At 46.1% G+C, this 21,111-nt stretch overlaps 1 protein-coding gene across 1 annotated transcript in view; it reads right to left on the bottom strand.

The window, feature by feature from the left end:
• Window positions 1-21,111, bottom strand: part of FGD3 (FYVE, RhoGEF and PH domain containing 3) — a 157,878-nt gene that overhangs the window by 36,031 nt on the left and 100,736 nt on the right. Inside the window, exons 5-9 of the mRNA XM_075286920.1 lie at window positions 11,875-11,964; window positions 9,267-9,403; window positions 8,664-8,820; window positions 5,351-5,489; window positions 5,050-5,108 (exon numbers count right to left, since the gene is read on the bottom strand). Of these exons, the coding sequence (XP_075143021.1) occupies window positions 5,050-5,108; window positions 5,351-5,489; window positions 8,664-8,820; window positions 9,267-9,403; window positions 11,875-11,964 (582 nt within the window). The remainder of the gene's footprint in view (window positions 1-5,049; window positions 5,109-5,350; window positions 5,490-8,663; window positions 8,821-9,266; window positions 9,404-11,874; window positions 11,965-21,111) is intronic.

Below are 21,111 nucleotides of genomic sequence, written 5' to 3'. Positions count from 1 at the left end.
TGGTGGGAAATGTGTTAATATTTCCTGGGTGTAGATATTAATGACCAATCCTTAGCCTAAGTCATCAATATCAGAGACTGGACATCCCCACCAACTCTTAGAAATCATGATAGAAGGGTCAAGTCATTTTATAGTTAGTTTTCTATTTTATAGGTTGGAACATCAAATTGAACATAGAGAGCAAATGTTATTGTAGAGAAGATGCATTTACCTCTATATAAAACCATAGCTATTCAAGATGGCTGGCCAAATTATTAAAGGGGTTGCCTGTAGCAAATAATAATGGGGGGTCGTGGAGGAAGATGCACATTTTGATGTTGGATTTTTCACAGTATCACAATGTCCACCTAAAATCTCACATGCAGGGTTTTTTCATCCACTGGTTTCAGTTTCAAAACAGACACCTGATGGACCCCATTATATTTAATGGGGTCCGCCGGTCATTGTGTGTAAGACCTGGTTCACATCTGCGTTTGGTATTCTGTTCGGGGGGGGGGGGGGGGTGTCTCCAAGCGGACTCCAAAAAACAGAATACCAAACACATTGACAAGCGGTGAACAATGAAAGCACACAGACCCCATAGACTATAATGGGGTCCGTGTGTTTTCTGCACGGTGTTTGCACAAGTCATGCGGAGAGGAAGTAGTTCATGAAGTATTTTTCTCTCCACATGACTCGTGTGGACACCGCACGGAAAACACGCGGACCCCATTTTAGTCTATGGGGTCCATGTGCTTTCATAAGCTCATCGCTTGTCAATGCGTTCGGTATTCCGTTCAGGGGTCCCAAAGCGGACTCCCTGAATGGAATACCAAATGCAGATGTGAACCAAGCTTAACCGCTTCTTTAGGAGTCTACCTATCCACTGTTCTGGTATTGCAATGGACGGGAAATGCCAATGTAAACTTAGTTTAACATGGCCATTCATGTACAAACATATTCATATGCTTCTGCAAGAAAATCTCAGACGCTGGAACACAGATCATGTTTTTCATTTGTTCCAACCCAATTACTGGAACGGCTGCTAAGCTCCAGCTGAGGGTCTGACCTCTGGTGTCTGCAGAGGTAGTTATACATAGTAGACATGTTTTTATAGGCCCAACCACTATGTAAAATATCAATGGAGCACTGATGTGTCTCTTTGCTGACAGACGGCAAAGGCCATTAGAACATCGTGCTAAATTTAGCATTACGTAACTAAGCTGCCTGTCTGAATCATCGGTGTAAAACGAATGACTTTCATAGGAATATAATAAACATTCTCGGCAATTAAAGGTAAAGTAAGGACAGTAAGTGGGCTGTAGACTCACAGCGTGGGTCTGACATGACAGTTCAGTTGGACAAGTAGGCCCAAGGGAGGGCAGGGTTAAGTCAGAGTAGAACAGGTGAACATGGAGGGGGCACTAAAAAGGAGACAGGGAGTGACGCAAGCTTTAGCAATGGCGGTAAGGAGCAGCAGCTTTTCCCACCAGACTAGCTACAGCCTGCCTGCTCACCTTAGTATTGGTTGCCTTTAGGCCAAAGTTTTTTTCATAAATTTACTGTCAAGATGGCCTGCAGGGGCCATCATTCTCCTTAAAACACAACTAACCATGAAGCTTAGTGGCTCAGTGGTTTCGCACTCATCCTATTGTAGGCCTAATATATTAAAAAAGCCCCACCATGTTGCAGTGCACCACTAGGGTCCTCAGTTTTGACAAGAAGGAGTTTGTATGTTCCTCTAGGGTTTGTGTGGTTTCCTCTGACTACTCTGGTTTCCTTCAACATTTTACAGACATATTAGTATAGGGAATTTAGATTGTGACCTTTAATTGGGACAGGGAGTGACAACAGGGGGTTTATTAAAATGAGAGGATGATGGGGGAGATTTACTAAGACCGGCATATTGTAGATGACGGGTCCAAGTCCACCTGTATGCCGTGCTCTCCAGGACTGATTTATCTTGAACATATGGTGAGCTGAATAGTATTTTTTCTTTTTTCATCATATTGTAGATGAGCCATATGAGCCATGCATCTGGGCTGATACTAGGTTTTCTACTGCCTAAGGCAAAAATTGAAATGGCCCCTCCCCAAAGTCAGAAGGCACAGCACTTTGGGACAATTTTTTTTAAAGTTACGCCTGCCCCAAACGCCTCTGGAGTATGTCCAATTTCTGGACAACTCTTAAAATAAATAAAAAATAAAATTGTCCCATAATGGCCTCTTCACACAGTATAATGTCCCATAGTGGCCTCCATACAGTATAATGTCCTAAAGTGTCCCCTCCATTCAGTAAGATGTCCCATTGTGGCCCCTACAGTTTTTGTCATGAGATTTCAAAAATCTCAGTTTCGGCAGAAACTGAAATTTTTGGGGTTAGCCACCCAGAAATCATTTTTATACTCTGGGCTCTCTTAAGGTGCTAGGGAGGTGACCAACCATAGAAAGCAGTATTACTCACCTCTCCTGGGCCTTGGAGAGTGTCTTTGGGCCTCCTGAATCACATCAGATTATCAGATGGGGTGTCCAATCACAGGCCTCAGTGGTCTCTGAGTGGTTATTGAGGATGCCGGAAGACAATGGGACTTGAGCTGGGGGGGTGAGTAACACTACTTGTTATGTTTGCTCCCCAGGGTCTCTGATTATTATACTATGGGGTCCGAAGCGATCCCAAAGTATAATAGTTACCTTTTGGACTCTGTGACCCCCAAGGCAAGATATGCATCTTGCCTCATGCCAGATGTAGCCCTGCAAGAGTCTTCATTGCAAACTACACCAGCCCCTAGTAAACTTGAATAAATGATCATACACCTGATGGGGCAGAGGTCACTTTTAGGAAAGCGAGGAGGGTGGCATGAAAGAGAAAAAGCTGCAGTTTTTTGTGCAAAACTTTGACTTACACAAAAAATTTAAACTTTTTTATGCCTTGTTCAACAGAAACGGGTGTACAAGGAGTGATAAATTTCCTCCAATATCTATGAATGATATACTGAAATAAGCAAGAGAAACAAATAAAATAAATATCCTTTTTAGGGTTAATTCACCTGCAATCCTATGAGTTTTACCAAACTATAAGCTTTGCTATAACTGTATAGGACTGTTGGATCTCTGCATTTCAATGATAACATAAAGAAGACTACAGCATGGTATTCTCAGACTGCGGCTTTCTCTAAATCTCTATGTTGTAATTTAGGATGTAGTTTGCCTTCAAGTGCCTAAACTGCGCTTTCTCCATAATCTACGTATCGAGGTCAGGCATCCAGCTAAGCACAGTGTTTAGAGATGTGGATGATCAGATCATGCCTCTCAGCCTCAGGGAGACTAGAAGAACAGGCTCGGAATGATAATGAGGGACGCGGAGGGCTCATATCATCTAGAGATGGAAAACCAGGACACCCATGTGATAAAGGCTTTCATTAGTCTTAATCTCCTCCCTTTACTGCCATTTGGGTAATAATGAAGTAAAATAGTTCTGGGGTTTTAGTGTCATTAGCGCTGCCAGTCAGAAGTCTGAAATCGAGGAGGAAATGGGTAAAATCATGTAGAAATATATGCATTAGGGTCCATTCACATCAGGTTTTAATGGATGCAAATATTCTATGCAATAAATGGACATCCGTTTATATAGTGATCAAAGAAAAAAAAAAGCGTAGTAGACCATATTTTCTGTCCATTAGAAAGACAGACAGGAACTGATCCACTCTTTTTGCATTGATCTCTATATAAATGGAAGGTCAACAGTTTGCGTTAGTTTTTTGCATTTGCAACACATCTAGAAAATGTGCCAAGTGACCGGTGCGATGGTCATGTATGTGCAAGGAAGTGAAGAAGATATCAGACAGTGAATGACACGCCCGCATGAATATGCAACCGATACTCCATTTATTTTGGCAACAATCCCCGTTTTGTAACCAATAGGGGTTCCAGTGATCAGATAGGTGATATGTCATGACTGTGGGAAAATCTCTTTAAGAGACTGTTCAGCTCAAAGACAAATGTGTAACCATGGCCTTGTCACATGGTATTCTCTGTCATGGCGGCCTCTTGTGCTGAGCATAATATAAAAACGTAACTGCTGGTGACCAAAGTAAAAAAATCATTCATATCAAAGAGATTTTCCAAGACTAAGATATTAAGGATAGGTACTCAATATCAGATCAGTGGGGTCCAACACCAGAAAACACCCCTCATGGCTAGACTGCAACATCTGGATGAGCACTGCGGTCTCTCGACTACTTACCGTATACAGCAGCGTATACCATGTAGGGGCTGTGTTTAGTATTACAACAGGGCTTGTGACTGATGTAAGGTCACATGGCTGGTGGAGGAGAAGCAGTGATCACAGTTTCGGTGATATTTTAATGACAATTCAAGTCCAACTCTTGACTATTAGGTTATGTTCACATGAGACAGAAACGGTGCAGATTTTTGCACCAGGCAGGCATTTACATTAGCACCATAACGGATGGATGAGATTATTGAAGGGGTTTTTCAGCCCCATATGCATTTTTGATACTAAATGTCTTATCTACAAGATATTTCATCAGTATCTGATCTGACCTGGATCCCACACAGATCTGCTGATTCAGCTGCCTCTGTAAGCAAAAGCAATCGATGGGGTGCAGAAGTAACTTTGCTCCACTTCAAGTACCGTACTAGAATGCCTACTCTATAGTGGTGGTGCCGGTGAAATGCTGCTCCTATTATATGAAAAAGGGCACTTTTTCGCTGTGGGACGTTACGTGGGGCCTTAGTTTTAAAGCAGCAGCATGTCAATTTAAGTTGCAGATTTTCAATGTGGATTTAACCCTTTGCAATACATAGAGTGTTGTCTGCTGCAAATGAACAGCAACGTCCAGACATAAAGTAAGAGGATTTTCCTCTGTGTGGCCAAACCCTTCCGAGAGGCTGGGCACCTACCCATTCAGATATCATGTGTATATTGCTATGGCAGTGACTACTGTTTTGCTACTTGTGAATATTCTGTTGTCATTATTAATCTGTTTCTATGTAGCTAACAGTTTTCTTATATTTGGAACATTACAGATGTGTAGACGTCTTTACTCACCATTTTACGAATGGCTGCATTTGAGTGATTCGCTGCGGTGGAAATAAGCTCCAGGGACTCTGTAATAAGGATGATCCAATTACATATATTAAACATTCAGTCAGCCCGGAGACTGCAGTCTATCATAGTGTACTGCAAGGTTATGGTAAGGTGACCAGTTGTTAGAGGATAGATAGATGTCAAGGTATACTGCGTGATACACAAACAACTATTATCAAATATTACAGATGAGGAAGAAGGAACAGTGGGATCGTTGTGTCAGGAATGGCATGTAGTTAGACACAGTTATTAAATATCTTACTCTCTGCATCCTTTCTATCCGCCGAATCCTCGGGCAGTTTCTTTAAATAATCTTTCAGAAGAAGTTCATAGCGAGGAATTCGCTGGACCGGCTCCAACATGTGATGCTGTAATGTCAGATTCCCACACACGTCCTCTTTCTGTAAAGTAGAAACATTAGACAGATGTCACTTGGAAATCAGGATATTGCAGAACATAACACAGACTTACCAATGCGTGGTCATCCTGTCTGGTGTTACTTAGTCATGACAAGGTTTTGTACATAATCGAACGTGATGTAAAGGGGTCTGTTGATGTTTTGTTCCTATGGTGAAACCAACAGCATCAGACTTCTTAACTCTTCCTGTTTACTGAAACTCACTTATCAGCTTTGACTCACAGACTAGGACAGATTGGCAGAGTCATTTCACTGCACAGCTGTTTCCGTCAGCCCCACTGACATCGAAATAAGGGATGGATGCATGAAGGACCACCAATCCATTCAAGGTCCTCCTCATTGTTTTTGTTTAGTGAGGACATATGGTGCTCAATGCGCAGTTACAGTCATTGGTGGGGGCAGAGGCGTAACTACCGGGGTAGAAGGGGTAGCGGCTGCCATTAGGGGCCCGGTGACAGCCGCTACCGCTGTGTTTTTTTTCTTTCTTTAATAGGCTGTTAATAAAGTAAGAGGAGGCCCGGTAACGGGCCCTATTTACTTACTGATCCTGGCAGGGGCTGGGATCAGTAAGTGACGCCGCGGGCCCCACAAACATCATTATTCTACTCGGGGGTCTTTTCAGACTACTTCTGGACACTCCCTGACGTTACATGACCGGGACCTGCGTCCCGGGTCATGTGACGTCCTGGACGTCATTGAAGATGGACGACAGCACTGAGCCAGAGATAGGTAAGTAACAGTGTTTTTTATGTTGGTACCCCCTCTCGGTCTCCGATTATTATATTCTGGGGTCTGAACAGACCCCAGAGTATAATAATTGTTCATGGGAGTCCACAGTGGGGCATAATACTGTGTGCAGGGGCCACTATGGGGCATAATACTGTGTGCAGGGGCCACTATGGGACATACTACTGTGTGCAGGGGCCACTATGGGGCATAATACTGTGTGCAGGAGCCACTATGGGGCATAATACTGTGTGCAGGGGCCACTATGGGGCATAATACTGTGTGCAGGGGCCACTATGGGACATAATACTGTGTGCAGGTGTCACTATGGGACATACTACTGTGTGCAGGGGCCACTATGGGGCATAATACTGTGTGCAGGAGCCACTATGGGGCATAATACTGTGTGCAGGGGCCACTATGGGGCATAATACTGTGTGCAGGGGCCACTATGGGGTATAATACTGTGTGCAGGGGCCACTATGGGGTATAATACTGTGTGCAGGGGCCACTATGGGGCATAATACTGTGTGCAGGGGCCACTATGGGACATAATACTGTGTGCAGGTGTCACTATGGGACATACTACTGTGTGCAGGGGCCACTATGGGGCATAATACTGTGTGCAGGGGCCACTATGGGACATACTACCGTGTGCAGGGGCCACTATGTGGCATAATACTGTGTGCAGGGGCCACTATAGGGAATAATAGAGAGCGCAGGAATGTGGTGGTGGGGGAGGGGGGGAGTCAGTCGGGGTCTTCGGCGGGCGTCGGTTGGGGGGGGGCATGTCAAAAGTTCGCCACGGGGCCCCGCTGTTCCTAGTTACGCCACTGGGTGGGTGTCCAGTGTTGTAGATAGGTGAGAAAACTAGAATGGACTTGAACTAGATGTCGGATGTGGTAAAAGATAATCTGTAATAATTGGGGGGAGGGAGAAATACAAGAAATAAGTTTATTTTTCTCTCTTGTTTTTGTTTTGTTGTTTTCATCCTCACTCCCAATTACCTGGAGACTGTGAGATGTTCTTATACTGTCTGTTGTTATGACATTTTACAATAGAATACAATTTTATACTCTTGAAATTCAGATTTTTTACACAAACCAGTTTTCCCATTAGCACAGAAGCAGATGACTATCATGACACGAAGTCTGGGATGTATCAGACACCTGAATATTTTCCACTCGCATTCATGTGGTTAAAAGCATTTAAAGCAGCAGCTTGTCTGACAATATGATGGACTCTGGAATTAGTACATGGAAAATCCTCCATACGGTTAAGAGCTGCATTAATGCAAACCCACGGAGTGATTTACACTATGTCGCAAAAAAGAACATTGAATATGGGATCAATGAAGAAGGTCTCCTCTACCTCCGCAGCACCAGACATTCATCTCCATTGTTGAGGACTAGTTCACACTTGCAATCATTTGGCAGATTGCTTTTCAACAAATTGTATTTCCTCCGATAACCAGGGAATTCTCATAAGCGGGCGCTACATCAGGAGTAACACAAGCTGACACCGCAATGCTTTATCATTTATCAGCTGCTGGAAATGTAACAGCTAAACACTTCATTATTTAAGGGCTATGGATTCTTGCTGCATTTTACTAAATTATGGAAGATCAATTATGTCTGAGCTGAGTAAGAATCTCGATTATTACTAGACAGTTGCTATGACAGTCTAGAACAAGTACCTTGAACTCAGATGAGGTTGCCTAAGGCTGGGTTCACATTGTGCAGTATGGTGCCGCCCACTACCATAGTAAACCTGCACAGTAATTCATGTGCTGTTTGCTGTAGTTTATCTGTGATCAGTGGCTTTGATATTTGGCTATGTTCATATTGTCAGGATTCTCTCTAGGTTTAGGTGCAGATTCTACACTTTGGCCTGGTTCACATCTGTGTTCGGTAATCTGTTTCCGGGACCCCCCCTGCCGAACGAACTACCGAACGCATTGGCAAGCGGTAACCTTATGAAAGCACACGGACCCCATAGACTATAATGGGGTCCATGTGCTTTCCGTGCAGTGTCCGAACAGAACATGCGGACATAGAAGTACTTCACGATCTACTTTCCTGTCCGCATGACTCGTGCGGACACCGCACGGAAAGCACACGGACCCCATTATAGTCTATGTCCGTGTACTTTCACTGCTCACCGCTTGCCAATGTGTTCAGTAGTCCGTTCGTGGGTCCCCATGTGGTCTCCCCGAATGGATTACCAAACGCAGATGTGAACTGGTCTTAAAGGGATTGTCAAGGACTTGAATGTTATCAGTATCAGATAGGTTGGGGTACAATACCTGGACCACAATCTAATCAGTTCATATTCCAGATAATCCTAGTGATCTGGCATCAATGGCTGCCCTTTAATTCTTAATTACTGCGGAATTGCTATTCTGAAGTCCAATCGTTAATAGAAGGTATACCTGAATTGTATGGATGACCTCCTTAAAAACAGGAGACCTCTGGGTCCAGGAATTCACCATATCCATAGCCTTGTCAAAGTTCTTTACATATTCCCCATACATCTTTAAGAACGGAGCCAACTTTTGAAGAATATCCCCAATCCGTGGGTTTGTATTCCTGGAAATACATAGTAAAACAGTTGTCTATGATATAAGTGTACCTCGGGGACTTCACAATCTCAGTTTTTATGGTTTAATTGTAGAACTTTAATAATTTATTACCGTCATTCTCATCTGCCAGAAGACAGATAATTGGAAATGCTCAATAAATGCATGCCGGCTGGTTTCATTTAAGGATTAGACTAAGGCCTTATACAGATAACAGCTCTGTGTTCATGTGTTCAGCAAACAGAGTGCCTACTGTTCTGTATCACAAAGCCTAGGCCCAACACCATAATACGGGATCATATGTTTCATGAGTGCCAAAAGTAATATAGCAATGTGAACGAAACCATAATAATGACTCTTTACCTAGTCCCAGTAATATGGTTTAGGATTTATTGGTCAACCTATTTTACAATGATGGTCTACTACCAGCTGTACCATATGTGATCGGCAACTCACCACTCCTGGGTTATACGTGTTTTAAGTTCTGGAAAAAGGAATTGGCAATGAAAGCAGTAGATGGAAGAAATATTAGAAAATATTCCCGTGGTCACTTCTGGTGGGATTCCAGCCTCAGCTAATTTTGTGCAGAATACCTAAAATGAGAAAACATTGCATCAATAGATCTGCTGGATGAATGGTGGAGAGCAGGACACATCTTTAGGACTATTGAAAACCACTAGATTGTCCTTAAAGGAGGGGTCTACCAGCAACCCTCAACAACATATAATGGTTTAGAAGTGATTTTGGTGGTGGTAGATTCTCTTTACACTACCAGGTACTACCAAAGTCACAAGCATCCCTGCCCTCACCAACATTATCACAAGTGGAAAGTTTACAACTGGCTGAAAAAATGAGTGTATATAACTTCTACCACCGTGATAATTCCAATGGTCTACACTAGTGTTATACAACTTACATATTATGAAGTCTTCAGATGCGGCCCTGGACTCCACCCAAAGGTCACATAATGTTCCGCATCCTCAGTATTTTGGAAGGAGTTGGCATGAGTTGTGACACATTATTATAGTCTATATTTTTAGAAAAGACATTGAGTGGTCTCCTCTTTTCCCTGATCTCTATAGAGAGAGCCTCATCACTGCAAATGGGGACATGCGACATGAAAGTAGTCCCAGTAGGTGGACTCCAACTTATCATTTTAGGCAGGTTTACCACTGGTCTAAGTAGCAGGAAGACTGATTTGGGCATTTGCCCCAAGAAGTAAGTCACCAACAAGACCATTACAGTCATCCAACACTCAATAGTAGAAGACAATTGCAACACAGATGTGTCCCACCTTACCGTTCCCCTCCACTCAACATATAAGATGTGTGGTGAGAGATGACCAACTTTTTATAAAAACATAATTTCACAATACTCGGTCACAAAATGTCTGTCCTATATGTGTATATGTAGCAACTCAGTAGTTGAGTTTAATTGTAGTCTGCCAAACGTTCTGATAGCATGTCACAGCATCAAATTGGTTTTATGAGATATTGAGTCCTTAGAGGGAAACTCTGCCTAATACTAAAGTTTCCTATGTGTTTTATAATGTTATCTCATGTATTGTTGCCTCTATCTTCATATATCAGATGGGGTATTTGCCTAGAAACAGTGTGAATCTGCCTCTGGTGACCTGCTCTTTTATGAGAATCTGTGGAGAGGTATGTGTGACCAAAAACAGTCTTCAGTAGGTCTTGTATGATACATATTGCATAGACTGGGAGAAAGGCGAGCAGAAACTCCTATCACAGTTACTTCTGATGAGTAAACAGGCTCCTGTCACACAGTTATTATGAAGGGGCTCACAGCTCATTCTCCCTGGTTGTATACCTAAGGTCTCTAATCTGATTTCAGCAAATATAGAGCGAAGAATAATCACAGTGGACCTCTAGCAGGCACAGATGGTACCGACTCTACCAGATAATGCAGCTTTGTACCAAAGCATCATGGGATTGATAATAGAACAGCAGAGGAAATCTAAAAGTCAAGATGGAATCTTTGTATAGAAGCAGAGATGAGGCTGTACTCAGTGGCGTAACTATCGTAGAGGCAGCGGAGGTGGCTGCCACAGGGCCCAGTGACAGCCGCTACCGCTGCGTTTTTTTTAAAAAATAGGCCGTTACGGGCCCTATTCACACCGCGGGCCCCAAAAACACTATCATTACACTCGGAGGTCTTTGCAAACCCCCTAGTATAATGATCGGCGGACCAGGAGAGGTAAGGGAACCTAAAAAATACTGTTACTTACCTCTCCATGATCCTGCCAGGCCTCCGTCATTCGTGTCTGACGTCTCTGACGTCACATGACCCAGGCCTGCTTCCCAGGTCATGTGACGTCCGACGTCATTAAAGCAGGACAAGAGCGGCGGCCGACAGCCTAGGAGCCGGGGGGACAGGTAAGCAACTGTTTCTGGTTTTTTTATGTTTTTATTCCCCCGGGTCTCCGATTATTATATTCTGGTGTCTGAAAAGACCCCAGAGTATAATAATTGTTTATGGGTGTCCACAGTGGGACATAATACTGTATACAGGGGACACTATTGGGGTTAATACTGTGTGCAGGGGCCACTATTGGGGATAATACTGTGTGTAGGGGCCACTAAGGGACATAATACTGTGTGCAGGGGCCACTATGGGGGATAATACTGCGTGCAGGGACCACTATGGGGCATAATACTATGTGCAGGGGCCACTAAGGGACATAATACTGTTTTGCAGGGGCCACCAATGGACATAATACTGTGTGCAGGGCTTACTTAGGGACATAATATAGTGCGGAGGAGAGGGTCGGTCGAGGTCTTCGGCGTCGGTTTGGGGGGGGGGGGGGGCCCATGTCAAAAGCTCGCCACGGGGCCCCACCATTCCTAGTTACGCCACTGGCTGTAATACATAAAATATATATTACATAAAAAAGCACAGAGTGTAATATACATCCAGTGAAAGTGCATTTCCACTGGAGGTCTTCTTTAACCAAATGCAGGCGAGATCTATTTTAACCAAATTTGGGATAACGTAAGGCTGGACACATGTGCAATAAAAAAAAACAATAGATGTTGTAGTGCACCTGATCAAGTAGATGTAGTCTCTTGACATAGGCTTCCTCTGTGTGGAGCAGCTCATTGGCAATGTTGAATAACTTCTGTGGCTCTGTGCACTGCAAAATAAAGTGGAAAGGAAAGTCATAAATATCACCAAGCTTAATATTTTTCCAGATATGTTGAAGGCAAGCTCCTGAAATAAAACCGCCACTGTTACGAGAATTTGATTATGCATATGTGTAAATGAAGGTAATTCTAGCATTTATCATGAGAATTGTATTACCAATGAATATTTGACATATTGGGGTGGAAAAGCTGTTCACAGAGATCCCAGCAACTGGACCTCTACTGATCAGCATAGTCTCCCCTATCCTAAGGATAGACAGCATTGGAAGGAATAGACTAAGTCGAGGACTTTTATTCTACTCCGCCCAGTGATATGTCACTATATTCTGAGTAACTACATTTGTCAGTGAAGTCTATCCTGTGGATAGGAGATAACTTGATCTGAGCTTCTTGTGACCAGACAATCCCTTTAAGAGAAGCAGATTATAATTAAGAAGGAATAAAATTATCTGCATTTGGGTTCATTTTGGAACTGAACCAGAGACAAAAGTTTAACAGATCTTGGTCTATTTTGCTATAATATCAATTCAATGAGATGTCACTGCAGTAAGAGTAAAAAGAGGAAAGGGCTATAAAAGACATTTTAGTGAAGGTGGAAGTGAAGACAAAAGGAAGTTGTGAAAGAAAATTGCAAAGTGTGGTTTGTATTTTAGTCGAAGATTACTTTAAAGAGGAACTAAAGTGAAAATAAAAGCTAAAATGGTAAATGGTCAGTGCTAGAGATGAGCGAGTACTAGTCGAAACAGACGTTTCGAATAGCACGCACCGATAGGAATGAATGGAAGCGGCCAGCATGCCGACTTTCCCAGCGGCCGGCTGCTTAACCCCCTGCGTGCCGGCTGCGTCCATTCATTCCGATGGGTGCGTGCTAATCGAAATGGGAGTTTCAAATAGTACTCGCTTATCTCTAGTCAGTACGTTTTCCACAAACTTTGTATGAATTAATGCTACAAGTGAATATAAGTAATTTTGTAATACGTTGTGTCTGCTGAATGTCATCTTGCTAGAACATTATAGGCAGAGGCTCACAGAGGTCACATATTACAACTCACAATAGAAGTCTAGGAAGAGAAGGAGGAATAACTAGAAATGAAGGAGAAACAGACTGGAAGCAGCTAAATATGAAGTTACTATCACATCCCTAGTGGTTTACTCGTATCACTACAGGTCACTACTTCTCTACAATTACCTGTGAAGAGGGGCGAATGCCTAGTGGTTATGACAGAAGAGAGACATACTGGAAGCAGCTAAATATGAAGTTTCTATCTCAGTCCTAGTGTTTACTCACATCAATACAGGTAACTTCTTCTCTACAATTTCCTATAGAATCTTGTTGCAGTTTCTCAGTATGTAAGAGAGTTAGAAGAGGGAGAGGAACAAGAAGTAGTAGTGACGGAGGAGAGACAGTCTGGAGGCAGCTAAATATGTAATATATAAATAAAATATCTAATATATGTAATATTGTTGCAATTTCTGAGTAAGAGTGTTCTAAAGCAGATTCTCCTCTACTTCCTGTGTGTATGGGAGATATCATAGCAGCAAGCTTCTATCCACCAGCTCAAGGAATTGAAACCTAGAATTTTTCTTTAACATTTTTTTTCTACCTCCTATGTCTCAACTACAAGTCATACAACATAAAGGGCAGAAATGTTGTTACTCCTCATGTAGACATATTTTACTTTTGACTTATGCAAAGTTGGTTTAAAGATGAGGTATGCTATAAGTCACTACATCAGCCATCCACAAAATAGGAAAATCCATTGATTGAAAAAAATAGGTGATGGAGTAGTGAAAAGACTAGAGATGAGTGAACACTAAAATGTTCGAGGTTCGAAATTCGATTCGAACAGCCGCTCAATGTTCGTGTGTTCGAACGGGTTTCGAACCCCATTATAGTCTATGGGGAACATATACTCGTTAAGGTGGAAACCCAAATCCGTGTCTGGAGGGTCACCAAGTCCACTATGACACCACAGGAAATGATGCCAACACCTCTGGAATGACACTGGGACAGCAGGGGAAGCATGTCTGGGGGCATCTAACACACCAAAGACCCTCTATTACCCCAACATCACAGCCTAACAACTACACACTTTACACACTCAATACCACCTCTCTGACAGTAGGAAAACACCTTGAAACATGTGTATTTGGCACTTGCAGTGAGGAGAGCTTGTCACCAGCAGTGAATTTGGCCCTTGTAGTAAGTTGAGGTTGGCACCAACATTTGTTTTGAAAATCAGGGTGGATTGAGCCTCTAACCAGCAGAGTTTGGGCAAATTCATGGTGGAGGGAGCCTCTAAAAACCCCAGTTTGGACCAATTCATGGTGGAGGGAGCCTCTAAAAACCCCAGTTTGGACCAATTCATGGTGGAGGGAGCCTCTAAAACCCCAGTTTGGACCAATTCATGATGGAGGGAGCCTCTAAACAGCCCAGTTTGGGCAAATTCATGGTGGAGGGAGCCTCTAACCAGCCCAGTTTGGACCAATTAATGGTGGAGGGAGCCTCTAAACAGCCAAGTTTTGGGAAATTCATGGTGGAGGGAGCCTCTAAAAAACCCAGTTTGGACCAATTCATGGTGGAGGGAGCCTCTAAAAATCCCAGTTTGGACCAATTCATGGTGGAGGGAGCCTCTAACCAGCCCAGTTTGGACCAATTCATGGTGGAGGGAGTCTCTAAACAGCCCAGTTTGGGCAAATTCATGGTGGAGGGAGCCTCTAAAAACCCCAGTTTGGACCAATTCATGGTGGAGGGAGCCTCTAACCAGCCCAGTTTGGACCAATTCATGGTGGAGGGAGCCTCTAAACAGCCCAGTTTGGGCAAATTCATGGTGGAGGGAGCCTCTAAAAACCCCAATTTGGACCAATTCATGGTGGAGGGAGCCTCTAAACAGCCCAGTTTGGGCAAATTCATGGTGGAGGGAGCCTCTAAAAACCCCAGTTTGGACCAATTCATGGTGGAGGGAGCCTCTAAAAAAACCCAGTTTGGACCAATTCATGGTGGAGGGAGCCTCTAACCAGCCCAGTTTGGACCAATTCATGGTGGAGGGAGCCTCTAAAAAACCCAATTTGGACCAATTCATGGTGGAGGGAGCCTCTAAAGAGCCCAGTTTGGGCAAATTCATGGTGGAGGGAGCCTCTAAAAACCCCAGTTTGGACCAATTCATGGTGGAGGGAGCCTCTAAAAAACCCAGTTTGGACCAATTCATGGTGGAGGGAGCCTCTAAAAAACCCAGTTTGGACCAATTCATGGTGGAGGGAGCCTCTAAACAGCCCAGTTTGGGCAAATTCATGGTGGAGGGAGCCTCTAAAAACCCCAGTTTGGACCAATTCATGGTGGAGAGAGCCTCTAAAAAACCCAGTTTGGACCAATTCATGGTGGAGAGAGCCTCTAAACAGCCCAGTTTGGGCAAATTCATGGTGGAGGGAGCCTCTAAAAACCCCAATTTGGACCAATTCATGGTGGAGGGAGCCTCTAAAAACCCCAGTTTGGACCAATTCATGGTGAAGGGAGCCTCTAAAAAAACCCAGTTTGGACCAATTCATGGTGGAGGGAGCCTCTAACCAGCCCAGTTTGGACCAATTCATGGTGGAGGGAGCCTCTAACCAGCCCAGTTTGGACCAATTCATGGTGGAGGGAGCCTCTAACCAGCCCAGTTTGGACCAATTCATGGTGGAGGGAGCCTCTAACCAGCCCAGTTTGGGCAAATTCATGGTGGAGGGAGCCTCTAAAAACCCCAGTTTGGACCAATTCATGGTGGAGGGAGCCTCTAAAAAACCCAGTTTGGACCAATTCATGGTGGAGGGAGCCTCTAAACAGCCCAGTTTGGGCAAATTCATGGTGGAGGGAGCCTCTAAAAACCCCAGTTTGGACCAATTCATGGTGGAGGGAGCCTCTAAAAAACCCAGTTTGGACCAATTCATGGTGGAGGGAGCCTCTAACCAGCCCAGTTTGGACCAATTCATGGTGGAGGGAGCCTCTAACCAGCCCAGTTTGGGCAAATTCATGGTGGAGGGAGCCTCTAAAAAACCCAGTTTGGACCAATTCATGGTGGAGGGAGCCTCTAACCAGCAGAGTTGTGGGAAAGCAGGGTGGAGGGAGCCTCTAACCAGCAGAGTTGGGGGAAATCAGGGTGGAGGGAGCCTCTAACCAGCAGAGTTGGTGGAAATCAGGGTGGAGGGAGCCTCTAACCAGCAGAGTTGGTGGAAATCAGGGTGGAGGGAGCCTCTAACCAGCCCAGTTTGGGCAAATTCATGGTGGAGGGAGCCTCTAACCAGCAGAGTTGTGGGAAAGCAGGGTGGAGGGAGCCTCTAACCAGCAGAGTTGGGGGAAATCAGGGTGGAGGGAGCCTCTAACCAGCAGAGTTGGTGGAAATCAGGGTGGAGGGAGCCTCTAACCAGCAGAGTTGTGGGAAAGCAGGGTGGAGGGAGCCTCTAACCAGCAGAGTTGTGGAAAAGCAGGGTGGAGGGAGCCTCTAACCAGCAGAGTTGTGGGAAAGCAGGGTGGAGGGAGCCTCTAACCAGCAGAGTTGTGGGAAAGCAGGGTGGAGGGAGCCTCTAACCAGCAGAGTTGTGGGAAAGCAGGGTGGAGGGAGCCTCTAACCAGCAGAGTTGGGGGAAATCAGGGTGGAGGGAGCCTAGTATTAGCAGAATTGTGCAACGCTTATGGTGGATGAGTATGAGGATGCGGAGGAATTGGAGAGGTTGAGTACAGACATGGAGTTTCATGTTGGGGTGCTTTACACAGGTGGGCACAAAAATGAAGGCTCTATCCAGTGGTGGTTCATTTTTATCAAAGTGAGCCGGTCGGCACTCTCAGCTGACAGACGGGTGCGCTTGTCAGTGATGATGCCACCGGCTGCACTGAACACCCTCTCAGATAGGACGCTGGCGGCAGGACAGCACAGCACCTCCAAGGCATATAGGGCAAGTTCAAGCCACAGGTCCAACTTCGACACCCAATACGTGTAGGGCGCAGAGGGGTCGGAGAGGACAGGGCTGTGGTCGGAAAGGTATTCCCGCAACATGCGCCTATACTTCTCACGCCTGGTGACACTAGGACCCTCCGTGGCGGCACTTTGGCGAGGGGGTGCCATCAATGTGTCCCAGACCTTAGACAGTGTGCCCCTCGTTTGTGTGGACCGGTGAGAACTTGGTTGCCTACTGGAGGAACTGCCCTCCCTGCCGCCAACGTCACATGCTGGAAACATCTCCATCATATTCTGCACCAATTGCCTGTGGCAAGCATTGATGCGATTGGCCCTCCCCTCTACCGGAATAAAAGACGAGATGTTGTTTTTATACCGGGGGTCAAGGATAGCAAAGATCCAGTACTGGTTGTCCTCCATGATTTTGACAATACGCTTGTCAATTGTAAAGCACCCCAACATGAACTCAGCCATGTCTGCCACAGTGTTAGTTGGCATGACTCCTCTGGCCCCACCGGAAAGTTCAATCTCCATTTCCTCCTCATCCTCCATGTCTACCCATCCGCGCTGCAACAATGGGACGATTCGAAGTTGCCCGGAAGCCTCCTGTATCACCATCACATCATCGGACAACTCTTCTTCCTCCTCCTCCTCCTCCTCCTCCTCCTCCTCCATTAAACGCAGTGAAGCGGACAGATGTGTGGACCTACACTCCAGCTGTGATGGATCGGATGCTATCCCTGACTCCTCTGTGTGATCTGAGTTATCCCTGATGTCAATCAGGGATTCTCTCAGAACACACAAGAGCGGGATTGTAAGGCTCACCATCGCATCCTCAGAGCTCACCCTCCTTGTGGACTCCTCAAAGACCCGTAGGATGTCACAAAGGTCTCTCATCCATGGCCACTCATGGATGAGAAACTGAGGCAGCTGACTTTGTGGCACCCTAGGGTTTTGTAGCTGGTATTCCATCAAAGGTCTCTGCTGCTCAACCACTCTATTCAACATCTGAAACGTTGAGTTCCAGCGTGTGAGGACGTCGCACAAAAGCCGGTGTTGTGGCACATGCAGGCGATGCTGGAGAGATTTTAAGCTAGCAGCGGCTACTGTCGACTTGCGAAAGTGGGCGCACATGCGCCACACTTTCACCAGTAGCTCTGGAACATTGGGGTAGCTCTTTAGGAAACGTTGCACCACTAGGTTGAAGACGTGGGCCAGGCATGGAACATGTTGGAGTCCGGCAAGCTCCAGAGCTGCTACCAGGTTCGGGCCGTTATCACAAACGACCATGCCTGGGCCCAGGTGCAGCGGCTCAAACCATATTGCAGTCTCATCGAGGAGGGCATCCCTCACCTCGGAGGCAGTGTGCTGTCTGTCCCCCAAGCTGATCAGCTTCAGCACGGCCTGCTGACGTCTACCAACGCCAGTGCTGCAACGTTTCCAACTCATAGCTGGGGTCAATCTAACAGCGGAGGAGGAGGCGGTGGCGGAGGAGGAGGCGGTGGCGGAGGAGGAGGAGGGGGGTGTTCTTCTCGTGTCCCTGCCAGGAATGTTAGGCGGGGAGACGAGGTACACCGGGCCAGTTTGGGAAGCAGTCCCAGCCTCAACTACATTCACCCAGTGTGCCGTCAGTGAAATGTAGCATCCCTGTCCGCATGCACTTGTCCACGCGTCGGTGGTCAAGTGGACCTTTGTGCAAAGCGCGGAACTAAGGGCCCGCCTGATGTTGAGTGACACGTGCTGGTGCAAGGCGGGGACGGCACACCGGGAGAAGTAGTGACAGCTAGGGACGGCATAGCGAGGTGCCGCAGTTGCCATCAGGTCCAGGAAGGCGGGAGTTTCAACAAGCCGGAACGCCAACATCTCCTGGGCCAGCAGTTTAGCGATGTTGGCGTTCAAGGCTTGCGCGTGTGGGTGGTTAGCAGTGTATTTCTGCCGCCGCTCCAATGTCTGAGAGATGGTGGGTTGTTGTAAAGAAGCGCCTGATGGTGCCTTTGATGGTGCAGGAGAAGAAGATAAGACAGGAACAGGGGAGGATGAGGAAGAAGTCAACAAAGTGGCGGAGGCAGATGAAGTGGTGTCCTGGCTCGTCCTCTGGAGTGCATCGCCAGCACAGTCAGCAGTGGCAGTGGCAGAGGCAGAGGCAGAGGCAGTGGCAGTGGCGTGAACGGCAGGCGGCCTTTGTCCTGCCATTGCTGCCTGCCACTGATTCCAGTGCTTGGATTCCAAATGACGGCGCATTGAAGTGGTGGACAGGTTGCTCTTCTCAGAGCCCCTAATCAATTTCGAGAGGCAAATTGTGCAGACAACACTATATCTGTCCTCGGCGCATTCCTTGAAAAAACTCCACACCTTCGAGAAACGTGCCCTCGAGGTGGGAGTTTTTCGGGGCTGGGTACGAACTGGAACATCTTGGGAGATTCCGGGTGTGGCCTGGCTTCGCCTAAGCTGCTGACCTCTGCCTCTAGCTACCCTTTTTGGTGCTGCACCTGCCTCAACATCCACACTACTTTCCCTGCTTGACATCCCCCCTGTCCAGGTCGGGTCAGTGTCCTCATCATCCACCACTTCCTCTTCCAACTCCTGTCTCATCTCCTCCTCCCGCACAATGAGCCGGTCAACTGGATGCCCTGACGGCAACTGCGTCACATCATCGTCGATGAGGGTGGGTTGCTGGTCATCCACCACCAAATCGAACGGAGATGGAGGAGACTCTAGTGTTTGAGCATCTGGACACAGATGCTCCTCTGTTAGGTTCGTGGAATCGTGACGTGGAGGGGCAGGTTGAGGGACAATGAAAGGAGCGGAGAACAGCTCTGGGGAGCAGGGACAGTTGGGGTTATTGTTCTGTGAAGCTTGGGAATTTTGGGAGGAAGGAGGACAAGACTGTTGGGTAATAGGAGGAGAGGAGGCAGAGTCTGACTGGCTGCTGGACAATGTGCTGTAAGCGTTCTCTGACAGCCATTGCAAGACCAGTTCCTGGTTCTCGGGCCTACTAAGGTTTGTACCCTGCAGTTTAGTTAATGTGGCAAGCAACCCTGGCACTGTGGAGTGGCGCAATGCTTGCTGCCCCACAGGAGTAGGCACGGGACGCCCTGTGGCTTCACTGCTACCTTGCTCCCCAGAACCATTCCCCCGACCTCACCCACGGCCTCGTCCACGTCCCTTTCCGGGAGCCTTGCGCATTTTGAATTCCCAGTTAGAAACTGGCACTATATACCAGTAGCAAAAATTGTGGGTGCACGTAACCCCAATATATTCTTTGAATTACCAGTCAGAAACTGGCACTATATGGCAGTAGCAAGAAATGAGGGTATTTGTAACCCCAATATATTCTTTGAATTCCCAGTCAGAAACTGGCACTATATACCAGTAGCAAAAATTGTGGGTGCACGTAACCCCAATATATTCTTTGAATTCCCAGTGAGACAATGGCACTATATACCAGTAGCAAAAATTGTGGGTGTATATAGCCCCAATTCTATTGCTAGGGGACTTGCAGTGTATTTCTGAGGTGAAGGTGGGGGGGCACACCGTTGGAACGGGGATTTGGGGTGTATATATGGGGTATACGGGAATACACTGTCAGTGTGTTCCATTCAGGATCCTGGGAAAGCTGGGTTGCGGCGATTGAGCCCGTCAGTGCCACGTTACACTGACAAGCTTCTCCCTGGAATTGAAGTGATATGTAAGCCCAATATATTCTTTGAATTCCCAGTGAGACAATGGCACTATATGGCAGTAGCAAAAATAGTGGGTGTATATAGCCCCAATTCTATTGCTAGGGGACTTGCAGGGTATTTCTGGGGTGAAGGTGGGGGGGCACACCGTTGGAACGGGTATCGGGGGTATATATCGGGTATACGGGAATACACTGTCAGTGTATTCCATTCAGGATCCTGGGAAAGCTGGGTTGCGGCGATTGAGCCCGTCAGTGCCACGTTACACTGACAAGCTTCTCCCTGGAATTTAGCTCTTATAAGAGCTGTTGGTTGTCTTCTCCTTCCTATCCTAGCCTGTCCCTGCCTACCCAGAATCTAAGCCTTAGCTAGCTGGACGGAAACCTCCGTCCCCGGTGAATTGCAAGCTCAGAATGACGCGAAGCTGGGCGTCGCTGTTCTTTTAAATTAGAGGTCACATGTTTTCGGCAGCCAATGGGTTTTGCCTACTTTTTTCAACGTCACCGGTGTCGTAGTTCCTGTCCCACCT

This window comes from Leptodactylus fuscus, chromosome 9 (genome assembly GCF_031893055.1).
Source record: "Leptodactylus fuscus isolate aLepFus1 chromosome 9, aLepFus1.hap2, whole genome shotgun sequence".
NCBI classification, from domain to species: domain Eukaryota; kingdom Metazoa; phylum Chordata; class Amphibia; order Anura; family Leptodactylidae; genus Leptodactylus; species Leptodactylus fuscus.
Note: the sequence above shows the minus strand (reverse complement) of the source record. Positions and strands in the feature narration are given on the sequence as shown.